The sequence below is a fragment of the Haplochromis burtoni genome, unplaced genomic scaffold, assembly GCF_018398535.1.
Source record: "Haplochromis burtoni strain Fernald_Lab_line unplaced genomic scaffold, NCSU_Asbu1 Contig_27, whole genome shotgun sequence".
NCBI classification, from domain to species: domain Eukaryota; kingdom Metazoa; phylum Chordata; class Actinopteri; order Cichliformes; family Cichlidae; genus Haplochromis; species Haplochromis burtoni.
Window position 1 is genome coordinate 1,275,194 of NW_024582388.1, and position 16,736 is coordinate 1,291,929.

At 41.5% G+C, this 16,736-nt stretch overlaps 1 protein-coding gene across 10 annotated transcripts in view; it reads left to right on the forward strand.

Annotated features, from left to right (window-relative positions):
* pard3ab (par-3 family cell polarity regulator alpha, b) overlaps positions 1-16,736 on the forward strand; it is a 249,552-nt gene that overhangs the window by 226,488 nt on the left and 6,328 nt on the right. For 9 of the 10 annotated variants that reach the window (XM_005918019.3, XM_042219040.1, XM_005918020.3 and 6 more), the window contains 2 exons: positions 7,227-7,350; positions 14,228-14,370. In XM_005918019.3, coding sequence (XP_005918081.1) covers positions 7,227-7,350; positions 14,228-14,370 — 267 coding nt within the window. Of the gene's footprint in view, positions 1-7,226; positions 7,351-14,227; positions 14,371-16,736 lie in introns of those variants that run through there. The other variant, XM_005918023.3, reaches the window with a different exon arrangement.

The window sequence follows — 16,736 nt, forward strand, 5'->3', positions numbered from 1 at the left end:
TGTGTGTGTGTGTGTGTGTGTGTGTGTGTGTGTGTGTGTGTGTGTGTGTGTGTGTGTGTGCTCACCCTTGCATTAATATCAGTCAAATATTATATTACCATCACCCACATTTCTGACCAGCAGTTCCCCTGGAAAAATAGAGATGCCTTATAAAACTGAAAGCCAATTAAATTCAATCCGTTCCGTCAATGGATTCCAATGTTTACTGTCTGCTTTGCACAAGTGTTGACACCCGGTGGGATTGCTAAGGCTCAGAATGATTGCTACTGTAAGTTGCAGGAGGGTATCTGTGTGCTGTAAGAAATTAGTCATTTCTTGGAAAGTTGTCTTCCATCATTTTGAGGAAAATGATAATGGATTTAAAAAATGCACAGGATTCAAAGTTAAAGTCTTAAATGATGAAGTGACCCAAAATGAATCTCAGTAAATCAAGTTAGTCATTAGATCGGCTTCTGTATCCATTTTTGGTCCTTAAAGTTTACCTAAAATGCGACACGTGTGAATTCATCACGTGTATTCAAATCCATCTCCATAGCTGCAGCTCTTAATGCAGCCCAGTGACTGCTTCTTCTGTGGCAAAAAGTCAACTAAAGAGCCATGTTTCTTTCCCGGTGACCACACACACTTTTGCACACTCATGGCTCTGAGCTTGGCACAGCATGCCGGCGCTGTGCCCATGCTGTGCACTCTGTGAAGAGAACGGTTTGATCCGAGCCGGTCCGCGAGCGCGCAGATGGTGTCTGCTTCGGCCTGGGTTACAGAATGTGTTCGCTGGATTCATTAGCCTCTTAACTTCCCTGTCAACACGAGCTTTTCCATAGAATGAGACATTTTACTTGGCTGTTTCTTCCTCTGCATATTAACTGATTTGTTTGCGCAGTTCATCAACGTGCAGTTCCTTTAGTCTCACTTAGTCCATTGACATCATGAAGTAAACACCTGGGGGTTGATAATGAGTTGCTAACTGTGGTGATATTGTATCGATTGGTGTCTAATTGCCATGTTTCTGTAGATCAATTTGGCTCTCTCTGTTTCAATGTTAAACCTGTGTAATCCAGAATAAAGGCAAGATGGGACTAATAGTGCCTAAATGGCACAGACTCGATGGCCTCTTGGAACCTCTAATCTTTCCAGTGCATCAGCAGACACCAGCTAGGCTGTGAGTGGTCATCTCAGCTAATTCTCTCTCATCCTCTGTCTTTTCAGTAATGCCACATCATCTATATAGAGTCAGCTTCTTGGAAAAGATTTGGCATCACAGAAAAATATAGAAATCTAGATATTAAACCGTTAAAAAGTAAATCAAGAAAATCTTTGAGAATATTTTATTTCATCGACTACACAGCCCACATGGGCCCGTGAGACACCATTTACACAGTAGCAGCAGTGAACAACACTCAGGAAAGAAAATTACTTTCAAAACAATAAACTTTGTCTCTCCTTAGAAGCTCTACAAATAAAAAAAAAATGCCACAAGAAGGGCTCCCTTGTTAAAACGCGCTTTTATGAGCATCCAACCAGAACAAGTCGACAGAGATGGCAGACGGTTTGTTTTTTAAAAAGTAAAACCATTTAAATCATAATGTAGAGCAAATCAAGGCATAAAATTGTGTTAGCTCTCAGTGTTGTGATAAACCACAAAAATAAATACGGGGGCTGTCATGAATGTTGGATTGTAATCAGAAATACACTTAGAAAATTACATTTTTTTTTTAAAGTATCTAACAGCTATCGCAGATCTGTACAAGAGTGTAAAAAGAGTCGATCCCTCTTGCTTTATTGCGGTAGATAACAGGGACACTGTCATACAGTGGCTCACAGATGGAGAGTTAGCTGCTAGCAGCAGTTAGCGAGAGCATCAGTCTCCCTTCTAGCTGTCTGCGAGCCTTCGATCAATAGACCTGGATTATCATCTCCAGCATCTCAGTTCATTTTTCACACCAGAGAAAGCCGCCACCAGCTACTCCCTCTTTGTCAGAGGATGTAGGGCCTAGTTCACCCATCTGATAACTAACCACCACATCTGCTGCGTTCAAGAAGGACGTGTGGGCACTTTTCCCCCTTACCGCGCGTATCGGTACATCCGTAAATGTTTATTTAAGAGGCTGCCGAGCTAGTCAGTACAACAGTCACATCAGAGATGGGAATCCCATGACTACCCATGCTTAATTAAATGTTTAATTAAGATGGTGTTTTTAATTAAAAAGTTGATTATTATGAAGTGAGGATTTTTGCCAAATTAAATAGATAGGGGTTGCGTTCTGTGATATTCTATCGTTATTAAAAGGGAGGTGAGATTTATTTTTGAGTCAGCAACTGTTAATTTGCTTAAAGGGCAAAAGATGCCCTTTAAGTTAAAGGAGTGTAATGAAGTAAGCTCGAATTGAAGGCACTAACATTTAAGACACTGAGTAGTCTTGGCTGGGGTTTTCGTTTGCACGGTGGTGCATTTGGCTCAGGGCGATGCATTCATCTAATACTTTGAAGTGTGAACCAACAATGCTGCTCTTGTATCTTCAAGGTCACCCCACTTGTAACCACTCGCCACAAGGGCCCTCGTCACAAAACAGACACAAGATCCACTTGAATCTTCCCACCATGTAGGCTTCTGAACTTCAGCAGGCTGTACATGCTCAGATGGTCTTTGCGGGCCGTGAGGTCGTTTCCAGTCGTTTCTCTTTTAGTGCTCTCAACTGCGCGGACACCCGCTGCTTTGCATTCATCTCGAGAGCACATCGATCCACTAAAGGTTGCCAAGTCCTCTAAGCGATGGTTGTAAAATTTATGCCCCTATACAGTTGCTGGTAGGTCTGAAGGATGTTAAAGACATGGGAAGAGCGCACATTGTGAATGAGGCCATTCATTTGTAATCTGCAGGATTAAAGCGCTGCCTATCAGCTGCCTCTGTCACTTACTGTACATTGCACCTTCCCTTTCTCTGTTGGCATGCTTTGATTGGGATCTGTGAAAGCAGTGCCAGAGTCATGTGGGATTTTGAGGTGACAGCCCATATCTTCTAATCCTATTAGTTTGGAAGTCCTCTTCCCTGCCAAATAAAGCAAAGGCTTTGTATGCCTGCCTTAAATCAATCTTGCTCATAAAGTTTGGGTTCTTGTTTTGAGTGTCTTGGCTGCATTTTTCATACATATTGTGGCTCTGAGATCAAAAAGACTGCCTGCAACACAGGCCAGATTTCAAGAATAAATTGTGTTTATTAAAGACCTAAATCTTGAATTTGTATTCCTTAGCTCTAAGACCACAGCATTGTCAACCGTTCATGGTAATGCCGGTATAATGTTAGGCAATGATAAGAAAATAAAATATCGCGATAGAATATGGGTATAATGTGCATGTGCAGTGCCTTTGTTTTCATACGCACATGGCGGAAAAAGCATGGCGGCGACGGAGAATGAGAGGGTGAAATCGGATCGTTGAATGAAACGGATGAACCAGAATTGGTTTGTAAAAATGCCGCAACTTCAGTGTGGAACTGGTTTAGCTTTCGTCCGTCAGATACACAACAAAGCACTATTTTTGGTAGAGTATGCTAGCGGGCCGTCGTTATTACCGTGTTTTTCGGGAAATACGGCACACTTCAAATCAATCCTTTGATTTTTCTGAAAATCGACAGTGCCCCTTGTAATCCCGTGTGCGTTATGTATGAATTCTGGTTGTGCTTACTGACCTGGAAATGATTTTATGTACACGGCCCTCGAAAATCTGTCAAATGTTTTTAGTACGACTTTGCTAAGCTACGAAGCCGCACCGCTTGATGGATTGTCGGTGCATTACGGCTGCCGTAGGCAGGAGCCTCGTGGAGTGATACGTACTGTGCTTCAACATAATATTATCATATTGTGTGTGTATAACCTCTTTTTCAGTTTTGTGGATATTCTACATGGTTATGCTGAGGATATGTCGGCCAGTTTCCACTGGAAATGCCTTTTGGTTAAACTGTCAGCGAGGAATTTGCATTTGCACTGTTAAATTTTTATATAACTTTAATGCACATAAAAAACAGCTGCTTGTTTAAGTGAAAATACATTGATGGGGTTTTTTTTGCACTAATAAAGTTGTGGAGATTTTGTCTCGTGTCAATTATATCGTCAGTTATATCATTATCGCAAATTTTCAAATGTATATTGTGATAAATACATAAGTATTTTTGCATTACCGAGTGCCAGTATTCTTGTTTGTAACCTGCAGGGTTGCTTACTTCTGTTTTAAAAAAACAAAAAAAAACCCAAAGAAGATTATATGAGCTATAATTAACGTTAATTCTGATGCATCTTCAGCAAACTCTGGTCTTTTGGTAATGATCACTCCAAGCTGCACTTTGTAATTTGTTAAAGAATGTTTACTAAGTAGAAATGACATCACTCTAAGTCGTCACTCTGCTGCTGCCAGCAAACTTAACAGAGTGATACACAAAATTAACAGCTAATCGCAGCACATTGAAGAGAATAATCTTACGTCATACCATTTATGCATTGAATCAATATTGTAAGCTCATTAAGCTTACAGTTTGGACTCGGGGCCTCCATTATCTGGATCAGTTAAAAGTAAAAGTCAGTATTTTCAAGCTGTTAAAAACAACGTAATCGATATCTGCTACTTGCAGATTACAGATTTTTCTTGGTATTGTAATGTTAATGTCATCCCTCTGCCTAGTGATTGAACTGGATTTATCACTCGATTTAGACTTGATTAGATGGCGATTTGGCAGAGAAAAGGTCAGCGGTAAAGCTTTCCCCCCCAAACATTTCTTCTTTTTAAGCATCTGTCAAAGTTACCACAGAGTTTACAGACTTCCTGACCCAAATTATAGCCAAGGATTTTAAAAAAGACACAAGTTTTGATTTTATTCTCAAAGCTTCTTTTTGAGCAATCCCTCTGCTTGAACACGCCGCATTAGGGCATATTGTAGTAGCGTCGTCAAAGTCTGCCCACAGTGCAGACATTACATCTTCCCAAAGCTCCTTCCTTGCCAGGCTTAAGGCTGAGACAGACAGCTTTTCAGGAGGCACACCCGACCATGAAAGGCAGGGTGCATCTCAGCGTAAACAGCTTTGCTGGCAGCCCAGTCAGCAAGCCACAGTCCTCTTATTGAGTCCCAGAGACACTCCACTCCACAAAGCCTCACAGTGACCTTTCAGCCTCATACAGTAGTGCCAGATATTGAGTGAGTCTGTCCAGACGATGAAGCTCATCTCAGGCTAAATTTCAGCCTGCTGTTCTTCCTGGTCTCTGGGGTGTTTTGGCAGTACAGTTGTATTGTTGTGTTGCTCTTTCTTTGATTGATTTACAGCGTTTTGTCAAAGATTGGAGATCTTTGATCCCTTTATTTGAGTTCCTGTTTTCTTTAGTCTCTCGGGCAGGATTCTGTAATATCAGCTGATACGATTTTTTTATTACAAGGTTGAGCCTCGGAAGACTGAACAGCTTCCATCTGACAAACATTACATTTAAAAAAAACAAACCATTTCTTTCTTTTGTTTTGGACAGGCATCTGTTTACATACATTAGATATGAGCCTTTCTGCTAAAGCTGGCATTGCATTTTTGACCCGTAGTCAAAAGGTCACACATCAGTTCAGCTGAGTTACAGAAAGGCCAAGCAGCTGTGTTACATGTCATGGAGATTAGCTGGATTGCATATGGCAGGTTCCTGGTCTTTAACAAGGCTGACCGCCTCTGGCTTTTCTATTGTGTGTCTGGAGTTGATAGCTGGCTAAGTTGGTGGTGCTGTTGTGTTTTAGGTTATGCCATTAGGGCTCTCTTTCTGGCTGTTTGTGATGGATGAAATGAATTACGCAGTAATTTTATGCTACATAGAGTCATACGTTGACCTAATAAAGACAAACTGTTATTCTAAGTCTATTCTAAATGTGCAGCTGCTCTGGGATTTCTTCTTCTTCCTTTTTTGCATATGCACAGCGTGCATTTTATGTTTTTTTTAACTTTAGTTTAATCATAACCCTTACCAGTTGCAGTTTGGAATTTTTTATGCTGACCCTAACGCTCCCCGTCTTCAGTCAGGAGAAGATTTGAAAAAGCTGAAAAGGTTGCAGGCTGGACCTTTTGAGTTTGAGAGATAACAAAGTCCACAGGAATTTCCTGGCAAAAGTTGCAAAGTTGAAAAGTCAAGCTCAGAGTCACAGTCACCCGCTGCTCCTTCATTTAGAGTCCAACACTTCTATTCATTCACACTGTGTGAGAGGGAAAATGTGTTAATTACTTTCCTCTGTAGGAGGCCATGTGAATTTAACACTACCCCATCGTTTCGTTTCTATTTAGGTCTATAGATTTCTCTCCGTTCTGTGTTCATGAGGACGCAAAAGCCTTTATGGTGAAATGCAGAAAAGTCAATGGAAATAAAATGGCTAAATTTTAGGACTGATTTATGACGCATGGTCCAAACCGTTGGTGAAAGGGACTAACTTTCAAAATCTAAATTTCACTCTATCTATCTATCTGTCTATCTGTCTATCTGTCTATCTGTCTATCTGTGTATCTGTGTATCTGTCTATCTGTGTATCTGTGTATCTGTGTATCTATCTGTGTATCTGTGTATGTATATATATGTATATGAGGAGAAATAAGGTCAGATAAACCTTTATTAGTCCCACACTTAGTCACACACTTCACGGTGTTATAGCTGAGCATTTCAGACTCTGTAATTCCTAATATAGTTGCAGTTGTAGAGTTATTATGAATGACCAGTGTGAGTGTATTTACTCGTTGTACCATGAGGAAGTTACACTGACAGCAGCGTTGTTTGATGTAAACAGGGCTGCGAAAGACAATAGCAGCGCAGTGGATGAATGATATAAGGCTGCGATGGGAAGGATGGGGTGGGGGCGTGGGGATGTTGGAGTACTACTCACCGTTCACCACTAGTCTTTGTTCAATGTTCTGAATAATACATCAGAAGCACATTAGTTTGATTCATATTGCTGTTGGCTCAGCTGTAAGCTCGCTCTTGGCTCCGGCCTCACTTTATCACATTTTTTACATTTTATCTGGGTTGAGTAAATCCGGGTGCTTTGCCAGTGTCAACAGTGCATTTGATCAATTCATGGACAAAACACGCTGGACTTTAAAGAACATCATCCTGCAGGCCATTTCTGCCTGCTGATGGAATCAGGTCACTTGTTAACAATGGACCTTTCACACTCATCCATCTCCCTCCACCCTCTCTCTTTTTTCTCCCTGCTCTCTCCCTAGTAACAGACTAACCCCCAGCAACCACGACCGGATACAGAGGCTGAGGCAAGAGTTTCAGCAGGCCCAGAATGTCCCGGACGACCCAGATGATCGCAGGAGGACCTACAGCTTCGAGCAGCCCTGGGTGAGTGTCTAAAATCACTGGGGCCTGTAACTAAAATCCGCTGCTGGGCCGAGAAGACGGCTAAACTGTAAGACTGTCCAGAAACGACCGCTATCTACCAGGCCGAGACTCAAGTGCTAGCCTGAGGAGAATGCTAACAGTGTTTGCACCTGTGGCTAATGGTGCTTACCGTCACTAACCCCACTACTAGCAGCCATGAACGAGACTGATGGTCCTCTACACTTGAGGATTACCATTAACCTCCATTAGCCTTCATGGCTAATTGTGCTAATGCTAACACCGTCTGCATGCAGGAGTCCTCACACCTCCTGACACAACCATCACTAACCCCACCCACCTGTCACGACCTGCTGTACTGATCCATCGTCTTCATTTTCTGTGTGTCAGTCATCCACATGGACCCGCCCACCACCTCATGGATTTGGGTCATTTCCATTTTGTTTCTTTGTATAGGGGGTCACCTGTTTTTCGACCTGTGCCTTCTTACAGTTTCAAGTGAGAGCTATGTGCTTTTTAACGGACATTGCTTTAAATCAAAGTTGCATTAGCTGGGGAGAAGGATAACGAGTGCATTCTGAAGCAACAAGGGGTAATTATAAGCGAACAAAATCTGAATGCCTTCAAAGTTTTTTGAGCTGATGCAATCACTTGTCATATTTTTAGTATTTATTTTAGTCCTTCTTGCTTCCTGGCGCTGCACCTCAAGTGTACTTGGTTTTACATGAACTCTAGTAGAAAACTGTAGCAGATTTTAAACCTTATACATCATTTTTATTCCTTTTTTTTGTAATTGGTAGAGTGTGTGTTATAAATGAAATGTCTTCACATACTTGCGCTGAGTGCGGGACAACACACATTTTTGTTTTAACACACAGTCCCTCCCAACTTATTCTAATATATATAACACAATACATATAATTTTAAATAGTGTGTTATGGTGGTAGGTAGCACAAATGTGGGTTGTCCCATACCAGACAGTGTGTTGTCCATAAGGAATAACATTGAGCGCCCTTGTTAGCGTTTTCCCTCTACAAGGTGTTTTCGCACAAATGTTTTTGTATATTTCTGTATGAACTTTTTTGTTTTTTTAATTGTTGGTGTATAAACTAGAAATTCCCACTGTAACTTTGCTCAGTCTTTTGATGTGCAATGGGAAAATTTAACCCTTGTGACTTATAATTGAAATGAATTGATAAAGTGAGAGCTCATGAACCATATCCTCTGTGTTCTGGCTCTTTCTTTTCTAACTAATAAGCCCAACAAATGTGTGCAGCAGTGTTTTGCATTTGGCAGTATTAACCAGTGTCCTGTGTGTAAATGGGGTAGATGGACTGGTGCACATTCCAACCAGCTTTGTACAGGAAAAGCAGCAGCGTGTGGGAAAGAAGAGCGTAGGTCATCTCTCCTTTTGTCTGAAAAGCTACTGAGCGTGCTCTCGTTTAAAGAGCCGTTGCAGCATTTTTTCTTATATTAGTTGCAATGTACTTTCTATTGCCATCGAAATCATGGAAAGTAGTGTTAGTTACCCATAAAAATTAGATATTCCATCAGCTACAATGTTTTGTTCTTTTTTTTTTTTTACCCGATAAATTGGTACATGAAAAAAATCTTTGTGTCAAGTGTATTATTATTAAAGCTTAATTAGTCTGGAAATAAACCTGACAAGCACAGATTTCTCCCAGCAATCCTTTTCAGTTCCACAGCCTGTTAAATCCCTTTTACTTTGTCAGACTGCAGCCCACACTCAGGCTTTCTATAGTAATTGCATGTTATTAGACTCATGCTCTGGCCATACTTGTGGGCCATATGGAAAACAGGAGAACGTTTCTTTGAAATTCAATTACCTCTGCCGTGCATTTATTACGTTTTCTTGCTTCATCCGAGTGATGTGCTGCAAACCTCAAGGAGCCACCGTCCTTTTTGTTAATTCACCTACATCTGCCCCACTTAGTCTTTGCCAGAACAGTGAGATGGTGCCATTTGCTACTGCTTTTTTTTATAGTAGAAAATTGTAATGCTGTATGATGCAAATGAAAATAGAGTTGCCTTTGTTCACCATATGTAGATTTATAGGGGCAGCAGTGGTTTTCCTTGCTGGAATAACTAATAGAGTAGATTTATTGAATTAATGGACAAAAACTTGGCTCAGTGTTTTAACATTTTCAAGCAAACTTGCCAAATATAAATTGTGGGAATCTGGTTTTTAACCATTGCAAATTTCAAATTTGTGCTGTACTATCCACCTCCTAAAAAAGAAGACTATACTTTTGGTTATTTCATGAAACAATAATCTACAAATTAATGCAAAACAGAGAGATTAGTTGGTGTTCGAATGATCCAGCCCTAATTCACTCTGTTATCTCTCTTCTTTAAACTGGGAGTTATTGACCACAGTGTCACACCATACTGATACGACTGATATCTGCAGCTGTCTTTCTCATCCACCCAATTATACATTTTCTAAATATGGATGACTAAATAAACAGTTATTTCTTAGCCATCCATATGTAGCCACATGCGTTGGGTCAATATATCCGTTCTTTGTGATGGGCCCCCTCTCCTCCTTTTTCTCCATAGTTTGGGGAGCAGGAGAGGATTGTGGGTAGAACGGTCTAATTCCATCAACGATGACTGATGCTCACCCTCTCGGCAGCACCGCGCCGAGCTTTATTGCACTCATTTATACCACTACGGGAACTGAGGAGTTCATTCAGTTGATGTTGGGGGTTTAGAAATGGTACGATATTGCCTTTTGTATTTTACTGTAACATTTTAATGCTGCTATTATCTGGCCTCCTTCGGGGTATTTTCCACTCCCCTCTGCAATCACTGTGTTTAGGAATGAGAAAACATTCCCAAGAATATTCAGCACTCCCTGAAGGGATTTTTCTTTTTTCTCAAGTGGAGGGAAAAAATGTTAAGCCTGAACTTCTCCTATGAGCATTTTAAATTCACATGTGGAATACGGGCTTTATAGGCACTCACTCCTCCTTTATTGTCAGCCGAACCACAATCCAGCGCCACTCGGTGCCAGAGATGATTGCCCCGGCTTCATTTGGTATAAAGGCGAGCCTCGTTAGCACTCTTAATCGTTTTATGGCCTTCCCACCAACTGATGTCCACACTGCTCCCACCAGGCTCTCAATACGTTGCACAGCCATAAAAGTAATTAGATTGGCTTTGTGTTGCAACTAATCTGCACACAGTTATTGCACCCACACAGCTAATGAGCATTGCAGGAAGAGGGGTTGTGGTACAAGTGTGGGCTGAACCTCGAGGTGAAACTTGAGGTTTCTGAGAGTCTGTATGCATTCTTGTGTGTATGCCTTTGTGAGGTCCAGTATGATCTGCACTGCCCTTGCATATTTTAACAATGTTTGGGTTATGGTTACGATCAGGTTAAGGATATGAATTAGGCTTGTAGTTGCAATAAAGGGGATTAAGGTTAAAAGCTAATTATACTCCAAATGAAGCATTTATCAGATTGTGAATGGCTAAAAAGGTACAACCTTTCCAACTTCTGAATTAGTGGAGGAAATATCTGCTAATCAGGTGTGTGCACTTTCCTAGGCAAATTAGCATTGACCAACACGCAAAAATATGCAAGATTTGAGCTTCTATCACAAGTTTGCAACTGCTACGTCTCTTTTGGTGAGTGCTTTTAAGGAGACGGTGTATCATAATGTGTGCTATTATCCCTGTTTGAACTGCAGCAGCCTAGGACATATATCTCATCAAGAAAAAATGGAGAGGAATTGCAAGGCCATAATGTCAGGGTTATTTCTTCCCCCTGCCTGTAAGTATCGCTACTAGGGAACAGATATTGATACTTTTCTTTGTAGGCATGCCGGGGCAACGAATAATACGAAGGCATTTGTTTCAATATAGTCAACCTCTTTTGGGCTAAGAAATTCTCACAGTTGAGCAGTAAAAATGTGTACGTGCCTATCTGAATCACGCCGTTGTATGCAGTCATGAACTATTTGCTACCACAAAATTGAAATTTATCCCAGCTGTCTGTGTCTGAGTGCACATACCTACCACAGCCCGATAACAGGAACGCAGGAGGTGTTCGTGTATGGGGAGGACTGTCACGATGTCAGGTGTTGTCTTTTTCATTAACACCCACTAACATCCATCACATCTCATTGTGTAACCCTTCTGAGTCTCCAGCATGGCTCCCCCCTCCTCTCTCACATCACCTTCCCTCCCTGTCTGTCTGTGTGACTCACCTTCATTTTGACCTGAGAAGAGACGAGCTCAGGGTGTGTCTGCCCCACTAACTGCTGGTAAGTGTCTGCGGTTTGGGCTTGGGCGGGCGGAGGGGTGCGATGGGGAGATTTTGTGAGGGTATCTTGTGTCAGGGATGGCTGCTAGTTTTATTGGGCTACTGTGAGGAAACTCGAACTCCAAGTTGTGGTGATTTTCATGCTTTGAATTTGTACCGAGGGATCGTGTGTTCTTTTCTCTATTTTAAGTCAAGATGTCCGTGCAAATATAACTCGGTGGCAGTTTAGTTTTCAGAACAAAATGCCATTTTCATAAAAATATGTATTGATGTGTGCTATTATACAGGCAATGTGGTGTTTTCGCCACACTAATTTATGAGAGGCCTATCAAGAAAACTAAAAAAAAATTTCTTTAAGGATTTTGCATATTAACAGCATGAAATTCACCACAGTTTTGTAGCCTAGCCACAGCTGTATATACATGTGCCATGTATGTGTATTTGATGTATATAGTTTGAGTTTCCAGTGATTATCAGTTCACATAAAAAACAAAATTCTTCTACTCACTTTACATGTTGGCATGTTAGTCTTTCGTGCATTCCTTGAGGCTCTTCAGCCCCATAAATATTTAACGGGACACAAAAAAGTCATCAGTATTTATTTAACACTGGGAGCGTAAAACTCCCACAAGTCCCAGAGTCATATTAGCTTTTATGAGTACAAGCAGTGCTCTGATCAACACATCGTTACTGACAATTTTGCTTTGTTGCAAGGACATTTCCAGCAGCACTTATGCTCATGTTAGAGCCACAAAGGGTGATACAGAAGGTGGTGAGACATTTTAGCTCTTATTTATATTTCAAAACACTTTGATACAGGTTGATTGTGTCAATAACTAATCTGAGAAGAAACAGTTCTGTTACTTATGACACATTTGCAGTTAGACAGTGTCCTGCACTGTGATCAGCAGAATATCTCTGAATTCTGTAAGATTCCTATACATCATTTTTTAACCAAATTTTAAAATCTGTGGATTATGTAATTATAGTACATAAACAAAATGTCTTTATTAGTTACAATATGGTGCAAAAGTCTCAAGCCACCACTCATTTCTTTATATTTTGCTAGCAAATGGGCAGCAGTCAGTAATTAAATGAAATGTGTACAATCACAAATTGAAATGTAGTATTGAAGGCAAACATAGAGTTGGTACAATTGTAGCAAGCTTGAAAGTCGATATTTGGCATGATATCCTAATTTCTTTGAATAGTCTTCAGGAATAGTTTTCCAGGCTTCTTGGAGGACCTGCGAAGCTTTTTCTTGGATGTTGGCTGCCTTTGGTTCTTTTCTCAGTCGAGATGATCCGCACAGCTTCAGTTATGGGGAGGCCAATCCATGACTGGTGTTTGGCGTCAGTGACATGCTGAATCAGAGACTTTCTAGATCAGGGGTGGGGGAACTCCAGATCTACAGGTTTTAGATGTGTCCTTGATCCAACACAGCTGATTTGGCTAAATTACCTCCTCAGCATGTCTTGAAGTCCTCCTGAGGCCTGGTAATAAACTAATCATTTGATTCAGGTGTGCTGACCCAGGGTGGCATCTAAAACCTGCAGGACACCGGCCCTCGAGGCCTGGAGTTTCCAACCCCTCTTCTAGATGGTACTGCATGGTGGATTAAAATTGCCAACACTACTGGTTGAAATGCAGCTCCAAACTGTGACGGAGGCTCCAGTGTATTTTACACTCAGACACTGTTGGGCCTCTCCTGACCTCCTCCATAAGATTGTCAGTCCAGTTCTTGTATAATTTGGCATACCTCAGCCTTTCTCCCCATTTTCCTTCCTTAAGAATGGCTTCTTGACAGCCACCCTTCCACTGAGACTATTTCTGATGAGGCTTCAGTGAACAGTAGATGGATGAAGGGCCAGGATGCATCTATCAGGTCCTGTGTCAGGTCTTTGCTGGATCTCTCCCCCGCCCCATTTTCTTAAGGACGTGACTTTCAGATACTGCTCATCTACTCTAGGTAGTGTTTTAGACTTACTCCTTCTTCTTTTGTCCTCTACTTATCAGTTTCCTCAATTATTTTCAAGAACACACTCCACACAGTGAAATAGTGTCATCTTTAGCAGTTTTTTACACATTCAGCTAAAGAATTTAATCGGCTTTGCTAAATTGTCTGTTATGTGTAGACAAAACACCGGCCCGTCCCTCGAGTTGGGTGCCTTTTTAAGGTGCTTGAATGATTGATAGATAAGTATTGAGTGACTTCAGATACAAGGACTGGATTGAAAATGAGGGAAAAGCAGCCAAAGTCCAGAGAAAGACTTTGAAAGACCTTCAGAAAGCCGGAAGAACCATTGGCTCAAGACCACAAAGATTACAAGAACGTGTGGCCCCTTGGGAGCAAAATATAAAGAAATGAGGGCTGGTTCAAGACATGTTTTGCACTGAGATCAGCAAAATATTTTCGATTTCTATGCAATATTTTTAACCCAATGGACATTTTCTGTGATTTTCATTAGTTAGTATCTTCTGTGGATTGGCATCAAAGTGTAGCAGCTAGACAACTAAAGGATGTCTCTGATTATATGCGCGGTGATTGTGTTCTGAGCTCTAACTGAGCTGCCGCTCTCATGTTTTCAGTCAAACACCAGCAGCAACGGTCCAGGCGGGTACAGCCAGCCAGGCCGTCACTCGGTGTCGGTCGAGGTGCAGATGCAAAGACAGAGGCAGGAGGAGAGAGACTCGTTCACCCAGGCGCAGCGACAGTACAGCTCCCTGCCACGGTAAGACTGACGGATGTAGAACTTGACACGATTGCGTTTGATGTTTATTTCTGTTCAACAATCGATATGTACCAAGAGATTTTCGTGCGTCTGTCTAATATGAAAAGTGTCCTGGAGTTTGCGACTGTTTGATCTGTAATCCGGTGTAATGGATCTCGAGCAGTGACGCATGTGTGGTTTTACGTGTGCGCGTTCGTGTACGCGCCTGTCCGATTACGTCTGATTCATCGTAATGGCCCAGTGACAGTAGTGAAGGCAGATTAAATTTATATATACATATATAAACCATCTGAGTAAGAAAAAGGGTCGTAGCTGGTCAGCTTCAGACCACAAAGCTGCACACACACACTCTCAGTGTCAGGATGGACAGATCATATTACCCTCTTCCAAAGATATGACATGATTGCTTTCCTCTCCCTTAATTTAATTCCCTTTGATCTGCATGAGATGCGCGACTCTTGTTCCAGGAAGTGTGCTGGGGTGTGGGTGTTTTTTTTTTTTCCTCTATTCGTTTTTTTCTAAATTTGAGAAGTTTTGGTTATTGCTTTAATGCATTTGGTGTGAGTTAAGGGTTGAGGTTGGTGAAATGTTTAGCTCCAGGGTTGACATTTCCAGCATCCCTGAACAGATTACATATATTTACATATTTGTATCATATGTACAGTAAGAATGAGCCCCTCCAAAAACGCTAAAGCGCTTGGAAAGTCAGGAAATGATCGTTTCTCTTCCTCAGTATTGTGTTTTTAAAAAAGAAAAAAAAACTATGTTAAGTGATAATGACACCTCGTAATGAGATTATAATCCTAGATTTGATGTTCATTTAAAATCATAGCAGTACCCTATTATGGATATTTTTTTAATTCTTCACTTTAAGCATGAAAAGTCCAGAAGGAAAACATTGTTCACAGCTACTGTCGCCTTTCCCGAAGCCATCTGTGTAATTTCTCCTTCAAACTCATTTTAAGGCCAACTATGTTTAAGCAGACACATCCTGGTGCGTGTCGCCTCGCACTCACCATACATATACAACATTTAATACATTATCTTCTCTTACTTCACCGTAGTACTCTAATCCACTGTTATCAACATAAATCCCTTCCTTGATAAATATTGCAGGCAGCTTTGCTGAAAGATTAATGAACTACCGTCGCGCTCCAGCGGTCAGAGGCAACATCCTGTGGCCGCATACCCTCACTTTTACACTAATTCCATTAATAAACTGCTCTGTTTGGATAAACACGGCTGCAGTTTCTCCAGAACACTAAGTATTGTTTGACTGAGAAGCATAACATCCTTTGGAGTCAGAGGCTTTACATTTTCCATTTGGAAGGTCACGGCTCTGATGAGCGTCAAGTGGATGAGCATAGCTTTTTATTTATTTTTTAATAACAGTATCATTCCATAAAAACAGCGTTTATTCTCGGCAAAGGCCAGATCTCTTCTGGATGAGACCCTTTCCTAAACAAGGAGGCATGAATGAAAATAAACGGCCACCACTGGAAATAATGATGGGCAATGGGATCTTTATCACAGATCAGCACCGTTGATCTGTGAGCCAAAGTAATGCCATTTTGCAACGCCAAAGGCTGGCTGCAACAGCTGGCATGTGGTTTTACTTGTGCGTGCATGCGTGGGTGTCGCAACCACATGTCATGACACCCCTGCCCCATCTCCCCTTTCCTCTGTCAGTCTCACTCTGTCACCTTTTCCCGCTCTCTGTCTTCATGCTCCACTGTGTGCATGAGTGGAATACAGAACGGTATACATCTTTCTGTATTTACCACACATGTACACGCTCCCTCTTGGCACAGCATAAGACTGAGGCGGTGATCTGGTTTGCATTTCTCAGCAGGGAGGCAGACCGGCTTTGGCCTCTTTGTCAACAATATGAAATGAAATCAGATCCCGGGGACGCCTGTCTCTGAAAATTGGAAGCGCTCAGGCGTGTGCAAGAATAAACCTGGGCTATATACTCCTATCTTGCCGATCGAGGAGCGTATCCATTCCCAATCGCATTCAATCCCCGTTGAATAAAAACAAAAGGTCTTTTTTGTTCTCATTAAGGATTTTTTTCCCTCCTCTTCCTACTGAAATCCAAACACAGGAATAATACGATTTCTTCACAGCTGGCTGATAAACCTGCTAATTATGCATGGCTCACAGTCAAATGCCCATTGATGTTTTTGTGTGTCGCCATCTTCTATGTCTCTTGCTCCCGTTTTGCCCTCGGGATAAACGGGTGGAGCTGTTAGAATACTCATGCATATCGTATAGGCTCACAAACACACACAAAGACAAGGCTGCCACAAAGAGGCTAGCCAAGCAGAAATGAGAGGTGATGTCACACATCTGGACACCCCCACCCC